Source organism: Cavia porcellus, unplaced genomic scaffold, assembly GCF_034190915.1.
Source record: "Cavia porcellus strain 051 isolate PalLab524CR breed Dunkin Hartley unplaced genomic scaffold, mCavPor4.1 scaffold_1, whole genome shotgun sequence".
Taxonomy (NCBI): Eukaryota; Metazoa; Chordata; class Mammalia; order Rodentia; family Caviidae; genus Cavia; species Cavia porcellus.
In genome coordinates, this window is record NW_026947484.1 from 234,315,645 (window position 1) to 234,329,881 (window position 14,237).

Sequence of the window (14,237 nt, forward strand, 5' to 3'; positions counted from 1 at the left end):
CCTTAAAGTCATGAAATTACCCAGGTTAGGCTCAAACTTTGATCCTTCTGCCTCACCTTCTCCAAGCGGTGGGATTACAAGCTTATACCACCAGACCCAGATTTTTATTTTATTTTGAGACCAACTCTTGCTAGGTGGCCTGGGATGGCCTGGAACTTTTGGTCCTGCTGCCTTAACCTCCCAAGTAGCTGCTATTAGAGGAGTGCACCATTGTGCCAGCTACAACCAGGATTTATAACATGAGACAGATCAGGGTGTATCAGAAGGCATCGGATAGAAGGGGCTGTTAAGTATTAGTTCATGAGCGCTAGGAGGGTGGGTGGATAGGAAAGCAGATAGACTGCAGTGTCACGTGGATTACTGTGGATTCTGCTTCATGAAGTTTGGAAGCCCGTGGCTGGCCGAATCCAGGTGGTGGCACCAGCTGGGCAAGGTGGATCTGCTCCCTGGGTCTGTCCTGTCCTCCAGACCTTGAGAGAGAGGCACCCTCCAAAAAGTCCTCGTGATGGTTGTTCCTCTTTGAAAGAGATATTTTTGTTGTCAATCAGGCCACTGAGCTAGGGGTCCCCAGCTAAAGGGAAAGGAGAAGAACGTGTCATTGTTAACCTGTGTGATGAGGGCAGGATTAGACTAGGACACCCCAGTCCTGCTTTTTATCTTGAGGTTGCTTTTTTCTGAGATTTCTAAGGTCTGGATCTCCCAGAAAGACCTGGGCTGGTTTGCAGACCCCAGTAGGGAGGCAGGGTGGCTCCCCCTGGCAGTGAGGAGGGTACAGGAGGACAGAGGAGCTGGAGCCGGAGCCTGGTCTCCATGGACAGTATTTATTAGGCGCCATTCTCAGTGTGAAGACAGATAGGCAGGGGGCGCTGAGGGGGGCCTGGCAGCCACAGCCTGGGGAGTTCAGGGGCTGCCCGGGTGGGGTGTGGGTGTGGGGCATGTCACCCACACATATTGCATATTCTGTGGCAGTGTGCCCAGGCATAAGGCATCGGGGAAGCAGAAAGGCTGCCTGCAGTTGAAGGGGTGAGAAGGGAAGTGACACTGGCCTTCCAGTTCTCCAGGAAAGACCCAGCCAGAGACCAGCAGTCTGCCACGCTCTGCCCCGGGCCGCTCCGCTTCCTTCCCACCTCTCTGCAGCTTTGGTTGTGGCTCCCTCGGGTCTGACGTCTGACAGGACTTGACCCTCGAGGGCAGGGTCACACACAGGACAGGGGCAGCCAGCACTGCCCCACTCCCAACATGAACACAGAGGGCACCTTTCCGGGCTCTAGGCCTCCTGCTGGTGGCACACGGCAGCCAGCTCCTCCACTCTGCACTGGGGCTTCTTCCTCTGAGGTCCCCAGAGGCTAGAAGCCATAGCCATAGCCTGAGGCTGACCACACCATAGGTCCCTCCCTCAGGCTTCCTAGATGGACACCAGGGCTGGGCTGGCTGGCCAGCATGGAGGAGCTGGCCAGGCAGCACAGGAAGGCAGCTCTGCGGGGTAGAGGACCCTTGCCGCCTGTGAGGCTGCCCCAGCCCTACACCAGCTCCAGCTGTGGAGTGGGCTAGCACAGCGCCTCCATCCGCTGCTTGCCCTGAGCTCCTGAGCTGCAGGCACGGGAGGCAAAGGCTCGCCAGGCCCAGGCCCCTAGAGGCAGGAGTGTTTTGCCTGCAGCTGCAGCTAAGCTCTGCTTTTTGGGACACAAGTACCTACACTGGCTGTAGGCAGGGATCATGTCCCAGTTGATGTTCCTGCCAGCTCTCTTGGCTGCCCTGGATGGTTCTCAAACTCTCAGAGCTGGCCTGTGGCCCAGGAGACCCAGCCCTGCTCATCTGGGTCTCCCAGACCTCTGTGTTGGTAAGCAGGCAGCCTAGAGGCATCCGGGGTCAGTGTGGTGAGGCTGAGCCTCAGCAGGGCCCGGCAGGGCTTCTTGGTCTGCCTTAAGCCCAGCTCTCGGAGGACCCTGGGCACGCAGGGAGGAGCTCTGCTTCCGGAAGTGGGCTGGGCCACAAGGGAAGAGCACTTGGGCTAGGACAAGCAGGCGGGTTCTTGTTCTCCTTTCCTTTTGCCATCCGTATCACCTTGGGAAAGTCATTTCGCGTCTCACTGGTAAAATGGGGATAAGAACTCTTGCCCGGGTGACCTAAGTAGGATGCTGTGAGACTCAAACCAATGAGTAGGCAAGACTTAGTTTTTGGAGGCTAAAAATCACCCTACAAATGTAAGAGTTGGTGATCGGTGGCAGCAGCAGCCAGGAATGGCAACTCCGAGTTTTCTGTCTCAGATTCCAAGGGCAGTGTCTGGAAGGCGCCCCCCTCCCCAGGACGAGGCCGCCAGGAGAGGCCAGTTAGGCTCACCTGCCAGCGCCCCGCCCCGCAGACAGGGAGCTTCGCCTCCCCCACTCCCTCTCTCCCTCTCTCTCGCTCTTCTCGCCTGTCCTTTCTTCCTGTCCTGCCCTCTGGGGACTAGTTTTAGGGGCTGCCTGGGTTCCACTTTCTCCATAACTGCAAAGCCATGCAAAACAACACAGAAGGTAGTGGGGGCTGGGAGACACAGCTGGGGACGAGGAAGGGGAGTGAGACTGAGAGGGGGTGACCTGGACAAAGACACCCTGGCTTTTGGAGCCCAGGGGAGGTGGGAGACCTGGCAGGACAGAGGTATAAATCGAGATGCAAAACATACATGGAACACGAAGTCCCCTCGGGCGATGGGGGTCTGGGTACCAGCAGGGCCTCTGAGGACTGCGGAGCTTGGATTTCCAAAAGGACCAGAGGCTCCCAGCTTCTGCCTTCCCTCCTCGACCCCCTTCCCCTAAGTTTCACATTTCTTGGAATTTGCAGGGCTTGGATGAGGGGGGGCCCCCGGGTCCTCGGAGCCCGGCCCCCTGCCAGCTGGTGCGAGCAGGCACAGTCGGAGATGGGGGCTGGGGGACAGAAGTGGGGGCCCTGGGGGAGTCCCACGGGCCGCAGACGGCTCCAGTGGGGGGCGCTCCCGGCCGATCCCTGCCGCACCACGCCGAGCCCCCGCCCTGCTCGAAGGGGCGCCAGGCCCCGCGGAGGTCACACGGAGCTCCTGCGCTTCATGAGGCCGCGGAAGGTGGACAGGCTGTGCAGGCCCGTGGACACGGAGCTGATGGCCGAGCGTTGCGTCCCGCTGCACAGGCAGCGGTGGGAGGGCGTGTCGCTGTAGCGGCCGCCGCCTCCCGGCGACGAGTGGCTCTGCTCCACGCACGTGTCGGACGTGGACAGGTCCCGCGGGATGATCATGGGGATGGAGTACTGCAGCTTCTCGCGGCTCTTGTACCAGAGGCACGAGCACATGGACTGGAAGTGCAGCACCTCGGCGTAGACGTTGCGGAAGCCGCCCGCGCCGCCCGCGCCCGCCGCCACCGTGGACGAGGCGGTGTCGGTGGTGTGCACGCTGTCGCCCACGCCCACGCCCACGCCCACGCCCGCGCTCAGGCAGCTCAGGCCGCCCAGCCCGCCGCTGCCCGCCTGCCCGTGGCGCGTGAGCAGCGCGCGGTGCTCGGCGTCGCGCTTCTCGTCCTCCGCGTTCATAGTCATGAAGCGCAGCACCACGAGGTTGAGGAAGGCGCCGATGACCGTGAGGCCCGTGAGGATGTAGACGAAGCTGAAGGCCACGTACTGCGGCTGCGTCTGCAGCGCCTGGTCCTTCTGCAGCGCCACGTAGTCGCCGAAGCCGATGGTGGTGAGCGTGATGAAGCAGTAGTAGTAAGCCTGGAAGAAGGTCCAGTGCTCGTAGTAGGAGAAGGCGGCGGCGCCGATGCACAGCGTGCTGATGCACGACACGAAGCCGATGAGCACCATGTTGGCCATGGACACGTCGGCGCGCCGCATGCCCAGCCCCTTCTTGGCGCGGTGCAGCAGGTACCTCACGAAGGTGTTGATGCGTTCGCCCAGGCTCTGGAACATGACGAGCGTGAGCGGGATCCCGAGCAGCGCGTAGAACATGCAGAACACCTTCCCGCCGTCCGTGCTGGGCGCTGCATGGCCGTAGCCTGGGGAGATCGGGGGAGAGGAGAGAGAGAGCACAGGTGGTGGGTTGCACCTCCAGGGACCTCGGTGGTTAGCCCTTGCACCCCCCTCCAGACCTCCCAAGCGCTGGGCCTCCAAGGCCTGTGTGCCCTGGAACTGCCTCAGCCCCCCTCCCCCACCTTGCAGTTGCACGAGCTTGCTGACAATTCCAGAAGGCAGGTAGGAAGGAAGGAGTCCAAGGACGCGGTGTTTGCAAGCAGAGCAACCCGAGTTTAAACCGGAATCTGCCTGGCTTCAAAGCTTGGACTTTTCTGTACCCCTAATGAAAGAGGCAGGCAGCTCCTGCTGCGGCTGGGCGCTGGAGAATGGCGGTCAGCGGAAGCACGGTTTCCCGTGCAGTGTCAAGGGCTCTGGGCTTGGTCCCCTCAGGCCTCTGCACACTTGTAGATGAGGATTGGACTCGGGAGGTTCTGCCATGCTGTGATTTGGTATGGAGGGAGAGAAACTGAGGCCTGGGTAGCTCCTTGATGATTTCTCTGCTGGCAGCAAAAGCTTACAGTGAGATGAGGGGGCAGCTGGCCCAGCAGTGGCCGAAAGGAAGAAAGGAAACCCACGGGGGCCTCTCCCAGGTGGACAGGGGAGCACTCCAGGGTCCTCATCACCCCGAGGGGGGAGCTGAAACTCTGGGGTCTTTGTATAATTGTGACCTCAGAGAGGGCCTGTGCTCCTGGGATGTGACATTACCCTTGGCAAAGCAGGAGCCCAAGTGTCCCTCCAGGTGTGTTAACTGTCACTAGCCAGGCCGTCTGTGACACCCCCCCCCCAGCCCAGGAGAGCCAGGGCCTCCCTCTGAGAGAATCATTGAATCAGGAATTCTGTAGGAAAAAAAACACTGCCTGGCTACATGGAGAGAACATGACCTGGATGGGAGCTCAAAGCCTGGGGCCAGATTCTGACCATAAAGCCAGGAGTGGCTGTGGGACCTTGAGCAAACGACACCCCCCTGCCCCCGCCCCATCATGTCTGTTGTTTTGTAAATGCGGTCTGCTGGCCTGGCCCTGCATCTTTCACCAGACTATTTGAGATATTTATTGTCTTTATTAGTAGAATTATGATAGCAGAATTGGGACAGCGCTAGAGCCCTTGCCTTGCATGTATGAGGCCCTGAATCCCAACCCCAGCACCACAGAACACTTTTCTGGTAGGAGAATAATGTTGGCTGCTTTTCCAGGTTTCCCTTTATCTAAACCTTAAGAAATCTTAACCTAATGCTTCTTTCCGGCAGTCTTCCTGGATTATTCACAGCAGGAAGTGACCTTCGCCTTACGTGGCTGTTCTGTTTAAACTTTGGGCCCCAATTCCATCTAGCTACTCTCAAGGAGCCCTCAAAATACACTTCATGACTAAGTCGCAGGATGGTATATTTTGGTGCTGGAGCTGAGTTCAAATGTCGACTCTTTCATTGACTAGCTCCCTGTGTGTGCGTGAAACCTCTCTGAGCCTTGGTTTCCACATCTGCAAAATGGAGCCATTCAGTCACTGCCTCACAGGACTTTGGGGTGGGGTAAGTGAGATAACATACGTCATATATTCAGCGTGGGGCTGGGGCCTGGGGCCTATCAAGGGCTCAGTGATGGCTCGCTGCTGAATTATGCATGTAGGGCCTGATTACTCTCACACTTCCCAAAGAACATTGCGTGGCTGTGGGGGTTGCTGAGTTCCAGTAAAACTGGCATCTCTGCCAGCCTGAGGCCACTGAATCTCAAAACTCGGTGTCTGGGGACAGCTGCCTGAGGTGTGCGGATCTTTGGGGCTGCCCTTAGAACAGGCTCCCCTGGCTCCATGGTGGCATCGAGCCAGGGCCCTGAACAGCTGAGCTATTGAGCCTCCATGCTTGGCTGGTCTGCACCCCAGCAGAGTGAGAACAGATTGTGCCCGCCAGTTCAGCCTCAGCAGCCAGCCCACAACTCACCTCGACAGCTGGGCAGGCCCCCAGCCAGCGCTGCTTCTTATCCTGTCCTTCCCTGTCCACTCTGTGGGGAGACATGGCGCTGGGGACAGGGAGTGGAGAATATGGGCCCGGACCCTGCTGTGTGACCCTGGGCAAACCCCGCCCCTCTCTGGTCTCACTCACTTGGCGTGTGGGGCAGGGATCGAGTTAAAGCTATTAATCTCTGCCCTGACTGTGTGCCAGGGCTGCCTCCAAGAGTGAAGAAAGTGGCTTGGAACCTGTGCCTCAACAGATGCAGCAGTGACAGGATCTCACAAGAGGGGGCCTGAGGGCATCGCCCAGGGAGCAGACCCGTCTCTGTGGGCTCAGGAAGCCACGGGTCACCCTCAGGATGGGATACCCTCTCCACCACGTCCCCATCCCCTCCCTCTACTTGTTCACTGGCCGTGACTTCTGGCCCCCATCTCGTCAGAAAACCCGGTGTCTGCCTAGCAGCCCTGCTGCCCGCCATGGACTGCCTGTAAACCAGCTCCTTCCCTGCCCCTGCCTCGAGCCTCAGCGGCCACCCTGGGGCCCCATGCCCACCAGCTGTACCACCGCCTTCTCTCTGTACCTTTCCTCTGTGCCCTTTTTCTGGCCCTTGCTGTCAGCCCTCAGGACCTGACTTGAGCCACAAGGATCAAACCCCTCCTCCTCTTCTCTCCTTGATTAGACAGTGACCAGCAAAGCACGCGACTCACCCAGGTCCCACCAAGGCTTTTCCCAGAGTGGAGCCTCCTGCCCTGCTCACCTCAGCCCCTGCCCTGTCCAGGGCAGCCTTGGCCTGCCCGACCTGGCCTTGGGTCAGATGCACCTGGCTCCCACCAGAGGAGGCCTCCTAAGCAGGTGCAGCTCTTACCCTGCAGTAAATTTCTAACTGAATCCTCAGAAACTTCCCACAGGGTCACCATTATGCCTCTCTGTGCTTTACAGGAAGTCTGGAGGGGTCTGGTGAGTGTCCACAACCACCAGGCCTTTCTGATTCAGTGTCCATCCTGTGCATTGGAACTAATGGATAACCCCAGGAAGGGAAACTGAGGCCCAGCCTGAAGCCTTAACTTCACACACCATCCCAAGCTGGATGTGGCATGAATGGGAATGGGGGAGTGATGCCCGGGCAGACATGCTTTTCCAGGTGCGGGGCCCAGCGTGTGCACACCAAACTCCTCTGCTTGTCTTATCGTCACTGAGTGGGAAGGCAGGCAGACTGCGGGGACCCGCTGACGTGGGTGCCCAGCTTGGAGGACCGCCAGCCAGGGTGGAGCGGTCCCAGGGGGCTTTGGCTTCTGGGAAGTAACTGCAAGTTTGGCCAGCCCCGTCTGCTGCCAGCAGGCCAGCTGCCTGCCCACTCCCTGGCTGTGAGATCCCACAGGCCTTGCCCACCCTTCTCGTCCAGTCCTAGGAGTTTCTGGGCGCAGAGTTCTCTCTGTTCCTCAGTGACATCAAGACAGGCTGCTTTTGGAGGCTGGTTCTCATGCAGAAAGCACTCAGCAGGACTCTCCTTTCTCCTCCTCCCCTTCCTTGCCTCTTTTTTCCTGAGCCCATCACGGATTTAAAGATTGTCAGATCCAGGCCTTTAGCGATCAGCACTTACACTTGGTCAAGCCTCTATTACACCGATGAGGAAATGGAGACCGGAGAGGGAAAGCAATCTGTCCAAGGCCAGAACTGGATCCTAGGGATGCCATCACAGCACCAGTGTGCCATCTACAGCTCTGGGTGGCCAGAGCTACACCTGTCCATCCCACAAGGGCCAGCAGCTCCTACTCTGCAGCACTTCGGCTAAGAGGTGGCTCTAAGCTGGCTGGAGGCTCAGAAGTCGCCCGAGGAAGCAGGTGACGAAGTAAACAGAAACTATTAGCGTCAGCATCTTAGGGTAGAAGGAAACGAAGGGGCTGGACAGGAACCTCCAGGCCTCCGTTCTTGTCCTTCACTGTGGTGGCACCAAGGAGCTCAGACCCTGACTGAAGCTCTGTTTTCCAGGGCCTGGAGGGCTGAGACTGGCTGTCTCTCTTCCTGGTCTCTCTCTACCTGTAGGCCGTTTCCTTGTAGTCAAAACCCAGGGAGCCACCCTGGCAATGGCCTTGGCTTGGGCTTTGGCAGTGGCCTTGGCCGGCCCAGCTGCCTGCTCCAGCCGGCCTCTTTCTCCTGCTCGCCTGCTGCCTGACCTTCAGCCGCCACAGCTTTGGGTGGAGGGAACTGTGGGGCCAAGGGGCAGCAGCTGGGGTCTGTCCCGACCCGGCCAGGATGTGGTCCTCCTCTTAGCTTCTGGGCCAACGGGGCAAGCTAGGAGGGTCCCCCATATTTTTACTGCTGTGGGTGCCTTGTGCTATATTCCCTGACCCCCTGCCCAGTTTCAGAGTCAAACTTCTGTCAGATCTGATTTACGAAGTATAATACATTCATGCTACATAGATCAGACACTGAACAGGTTACTGTTAACACTGTAATTAATTTATTTCCCCATAAAACCTAATTAAGGACACATCTGCCAATCAGAACTTCTGATTAACATGGTGTAATTGACTGAGTGAAGTAAGTGTGTGTTTGAAGTATTGAAAACTAGATGGGAGGTCTCTATAGTTTAGGGGAGTAGATAAAAGCAAAGGCTCTGGAGTCAGACAGCTTTGAACCATGGTCAAGTTACTTAGTCTTCTGGGCCTCCCTTTCCTCATCTGTCAAATGGGGGCAGCAATGTACTTATCTCATAGACTTAAAATGCTTAGGACATTGGGATCAATACATTCTAATCATTGATATGAATATTTTGGGGAACCCCAAGATTATATGGTCTTTAACATCCCTCTGACAGCAACATTCTACGGTCAGTCTTTCCCAAGGTTAACTCCCTGGAATATCAAGTCCACAGGGTGTTAATAACTGTGTCGCTCTGTTAAACTGGGGAAATGCTGGATTACGCAGGATTTGTGGTCACTGCCTTAGTGCGTGCATTTTTCTCAGATCTGTGCATGTGTCACTGTGCAAGGCCATTCCAAGCTAGGATTATGTCTTGCTTTTCACTAATGTTATCATGGAATATTTTTCCCACAGCGCATATTACTCGAAAAGGGTTCCTTGGAGAGCAGTTTGAGAGAGTTTCCTCTGGTGCATCAGGAACCTCCCAGGCCCTTTTTATAGGTCCCTAGCTTTGGGATTTTCTGCTCCCTTATCTCTGGGTGAACTAGAAATGCATACCCCTTGGCAATGCCTGGCTGTGCCTCCCTACACTCTTACTTATCTAATGTAAACAGAGCCCTGGCTCGGCTAATGTTTGGCCTGAGGAAGATGGATGGGGTGACCTGTGGCCTGAGATACTGAGGGGCTGCAAACACTGGACTGATGCCTGAAACGGTTCACGAAGCCATGGGCACCTCCTAGAGGAAGGTCAGGCTGGCTGCTGGGTGGCAGAGGACGGTCAGGCCCGAGCCAGACCAGGGTCATCTAAAATGGGACCCTTGAGGACTCTGCCTCCTCAGGGACTGAGGTTCTGAAAGGGAGTCACCCTTGACCAGCAGATACAGCAGTGTGGAGCCAGGAAGAGGGACAGGGCCCCCGGGAGCCAAATCGCCGTGTTAAAGGGGATGGGGTAGCAAGGGGTGGCCAGCAGGTGCCCAGCCAGAGGAAGGGGCACAGGGCTGGTGGAAATGGGTGGGAAGCGCAGACTCTGCCCTTCCTTCCTAGAAGATCGGCTCAGGTGCCACCTTTTCCAGGAACCTTCTGGAACCTTTCTCCCAGTGCTGGAGGCCCCCACCCCCACCCTCTTAAGCCCCCCATTCCGTGCCCTCAGGTACACAGGGGAGTCCCCTCCGTGTCCCACACAGGCCTGGTGGGGGCCTCTGCTCAGCCAATGCTGTTCAACCCCCAGGCCAAGGTTCTGGAGGCTGTGGGAGAAACATCCCCTCAGACACCCGTCTGGGAAAGCATGAGGCCTTTGCTGACTCTTGGACTTTCCTGCCCCTCTGAAGTCCCCTGGCCCCTTCAAAATGAGGTTGGCTTGCAGGCCCCAGAAGGAATCCCCTTGCCCCTAGCCTGGTGACGAAGCCCGGAGTCAGGCCTGGGAAACCATCGGGACCTCTTGGAGCTGGGTGGAGTTGGGGACCAGCCTGCAGAGCGGTCTGGAGTCTGTCGCCCTCCACCCTCCGGGCTGCAGCTCCCAGGAAAGACAGCTCCAAAGCCCAGCGCCCAGCGCCTCCCTGGGCCCTGCCCCTTCCCAAGGCCTCTCTTTCCATCTTCCCAGGATCTGCCCTGTCAGTGCCTGCCCGCACCCTGCACCCACAGGTCTCTCCTGCCCGCTTCTGCCACCTCAGCTCTCCTCAGCAGCCTGTTGCCGGCAGGTGCCCCTGCTGCTGGGGGGCGGGGGGCTTCAGCGTAGGGAGCGCCCATCCCCCGCTGCATCCTCCCCAGGCCCACGTGGAAAGAGCAGGCTGAGAGGGAGGGCGGGCGCTGGTGTCATGGAAAATCCTGACAGCAGCCAAGGTCAGTGTTTGCAGACACAGCCTGGCCTGGAGCCAGCCCTGCCTCCCGGGCCAGCTCCCTCTGGCTATCCCAGCAGCCAGCTTGGAGGGGGGACCCTCACAGACATCCTGGGGGCAGTTTTGAGTGTCTGAGGCAACAGCCTCAGGAGTTATCGGGACTGGAGCATGGCACACTATGTAGATCAACTCACCCACTTTACTGACGGATAAACTAAGGCCCAGAGAGAAGCAGGGCCAGTCCCAGGTCACAAGTGAGTGGCTGAGGACTGTCTTAGCTTAGGTCACCCCATGCCACCCAGCGGAACATCCTGCAGTCTGGTCTGCAAGCCAAGGAATAGTAAAAACCATGAGAGCAGGGCCAGCTTGAGGTGGACTAGACTCAGGTTGGTGATGTGGCCAGGGTAGGTACACAGATGGTCAACCAAGGTCCTGACTTCAAAACAACCTTCATCTGGGAGTTCAGACGTGCTCTTCCAGAGGAAGCGTGTTGAAAACCCCAGTGTCCCATCCAAGGCAGAGGCCGTTGCCACATGCATTAGTGAAATGTGTGGCAAAGGGGGTCGGTGTCTGGAGAGGGATTTGTGACCAGAAGGAGGAGGGCCCGAGCGCCGGGGAGGGCTTGCAGGAGGAGGGGGCATTTGTTCTGGGCTCTGAGGACCGCAGGGCTCTGCCCAGGGTACCTGGTGTGTTAGGAGCTGAGAAAACACACCCCAACGCACGCCCACAGAGGTGGGTAGCTGGGGGCCTTGGAGCTCCCTCAAAGGCAGCTTCATGATCCACGACAAGTGACTTAGAAAGGCACCTGCTTGGGGACCCTGTGGGGCCACTTCCAAAAATCTCTGCTAGGAAAATAACCAGAGATTGGAACAAAGATTTATGAACAAGGATGTTTATAGCAGCATTTTCATTGTGAAAAATTGTAAACAGTCCAAATGTTCGCGAATAGGGTTTGATTAAACATATTAAGGTATATTTATGGGGAGAAATATTAGGCAGCCATTAAAGTGCTGTTCCTGAGGAGGCTTTTAATTACACAGAAAGCTACCGTTTCGTGGAGAGATCCCACAGTAAAATATATAAACATAAAAAGTGTACGTGCACATGCGGGCACCCACGGAAGGAGAAGCTGGGAGGAAACACATTAAAAAGTGCACGGCTTATCTCTCAACAACGGGCTTGTGACTGGTTTTAATTTTCTTTTTGTACATTTTATATGTCCTGCAATAAAGTCTAATACTTTTATAAGTGGAAGATGACGGATAGAGTGAACCTCACAACGACGAACAACAAAAGTTTTCGGAACAGAAAGTTCAGCTGCAAGTGAGAGCGGCCGTCCTGGGCAGGGGGTCACCTGTGAGGAGCCCCCGAAGGGTGGGCTCAGGAGTCAAATGCTTCACTGGGGGGCAGAGAGAGCCTGAGTAGGGAGGGGTAACCCCGGGCTGCGGCTGGGTGGCAGAGGAGGATGGGGGGGGGCAGAAGGATTCGTTAGCGTGGCTCAGTTGTCACAAGCTCATGCCTGAGCTAGCGAGAAGCAGGGAATTTAAGGCTTCAGAGGTGGGAGAAGGGGAGCAAAGAGAGGAAGAGGAGGGAGAGGAAGGGAGGAGAAGGCCGAGTGGAGTGCCCTGCATTTTCGGTTGGAGCTGTGAGCTCCAAGCGGGCAGGGGTGCATCTCTGTGTGTGACGGTGCTCTCTGTAGCTAGAAGGAAGCCTGGCACAGGGCTGGTGTGCAGTGCGTCTCTACTGAATGAGCGACTTAGGGGCGGGGACGTCCAGCGTGAGCCTGAGGCTTGAGCAGGCTGGCGGCAGGGATGGTGTATGCAGCATGAGGCCACCACTCAGCAGCAATCCCAGGAGTCCTGGAGAGGGCACCGACCTGGCACCCGTGGGATTTGGCTGCTGTACCGGTTGCCGTGGCCTAGGCCTGTGGCCTGTCTGTCTCCTCATGGCTCCCTGGACGGGAGATCTGTGAGAGCTCAGAATTTCCAAAAGACTGGATGTGGTGGGGCTTTAATGAAATGGATCTGCTAGGGACAGCTTGGCATTAACGAAGGGCTTGGCCCTTTCTGCAGATGGCTGGCACTGCCAGTCCTCCTGAACACTTCCCTGAAGGCTGCATCTGACTTGGGCATCTAGAGGCCCAGGTCCTGCACACGTTCCCTCCTGGGCTTTTCCCAGTTTGCCTGTGGAGGAGAAGCAGGGACTCCTCGGTGGGCCCCCTACCTGCTTCCTTCCGGGGCCTGCTGGGTCTTGGAGGTTACGGTGGTCAGCCCAGGTGTGGGCCCAGAGCCTGGCACCTGGAACCTCACCCTGAGGTCAGCAACGGGGTTGGGGCAAAGGCTGAGGGTGCACAGGTGTTGCACAGCTTCCAGCTAGAAATCGGGTGGCCTGGCGAGGCCCTAGCACGGCCATTACCTCGCTGCAGGACGGGGCTCAGCAAACTGTTCTATTTCCTTGTGCTGTTCTGGGCTGGAACCCTGCCCGTGCTCTCCTGCGCCCCTGTGCTCTACCAATGAGCTGATCCCCATCCCTAAACTTTCAGTTTACTTATTTTTTAAATAGCTTTTTTGGTTTCTGGAGACTGGGTCTCTCTTGGTAGTACCGACTATCCCTGAACTCACCGTGCAGCCCAGGCTGGCCCCAAACCCGAAATCTTCCTTACCCACCAGGACACACACTCAGCCTCCTGAGTGTCAAGCATGCACCTGTGATGGTCTCCTGAGACTGACGTAGTCCCAGGCATAAAATGAATGGAAATGGATGTGTTCCAATAAAACAGCTGTCAAAAACAGATAGTGGGCCAGATTCAGCCCGTGGGCCTTAGTTTGCTGAGCCTGCTACAGTGCCTCTTACCCAACAAATGGGACATTAGATTGAAAGTTCCTGTCTACTCCTCCATCAAAGTCCGTCCTAAAAGTCACTCCCTCTGATTGCATCCATCGAAACAAATCCGTGCCTTTCAACATCCTCCAGACATTCAACCAGTGCAGATTTTGAGTCCTTAATGTTACTGTACTCTGTGTTCTAAATCTAGAACAGTAATTGCCTTGTATTTCATTACAAAGCAATTCCCGTACATTCTGTTGTTGTAGAGCAGTCCTGCAGAGGAAGTGTTATTGCTATCCCGTTTTACAGATGTGGAAATAGAGGCTCAGAGAGACAAAGAGATATTTGTCTCAGGTCATAGATGCTAGAACCAAACTTGGAAGTCAAAGGCAGTTCTCTTCCTATGTACACGGCCAGTCTGCAACTCTTCCGGCTGGGGTCAGGGTGCACTGTGTGATCACAGGCGAGGATTGCCCTCTTCTGTGGCCTCATGTGCCACCTCCGGGACATGACGAGGCTGGAGGACATGTTCCTGGGCCTTTCAGCATTCTAGGATCCTGGCTCTTTTTCAGGGCCATGGTCTGTCCCCCACCAGCAGTAGAGGGAGCTGTAGTCTCAATAGGATGGTCAGACAAGGGCCCCTAGGGTTGTCAATGCCCAAGCAGCACCCTGAGCCTCTGGGTGCATATAGGACCTCAGTGCTGGTGGGCACTGATCAGATGTGGCGGACAGGGTGAGAACCCTCGGGCTGACCTCCTGTCTCTGAAGACTAACATTCTCGGGATTGGAGCAGACTGATGGTCCGCACCCCAGATCCCATTGCCCCCTGGTGCTCAGACAGCCTCCCTAAGCGTAGGTCACAGAGGCATTGGTAGGCAGCCATCTGCCCCTGCCTGAGGTTCCCAGCGCCAAGCAGGCCCGGGCATTCTGGGAGTCTTATTTATCTCCTGTTTCTCCTCCTCGCGCCCAGC

At 56.9% G+C, this 14,237-nt stretch overlaps 1 protein-coding gene across 1 annotated transcript in view; it reads right to left on the reverse strand.

The window, feature by feature from the left end:
* Positions 1-800: 800 nt before the first annotated feature.
* The window catches only part of Kcnk3 (potassium two pore domain channel subfamily K member 3), a 34,208-nt gene continuing 20,771 nt past the window's right edge, over positions 801-14,237 (reverse strand). The window contains exon 2 of the mRNA XM_063231150.1: positions 801-4,001. Within this exon, the coding sequence (XP_063087220.1) occupies positions 3,043-4,001 (959 nt within the window). The 3' untranslated portion in view covers positions 801-3,042. The remainder of the gene's footprint in view (positions 4,002-14,237) is intronic.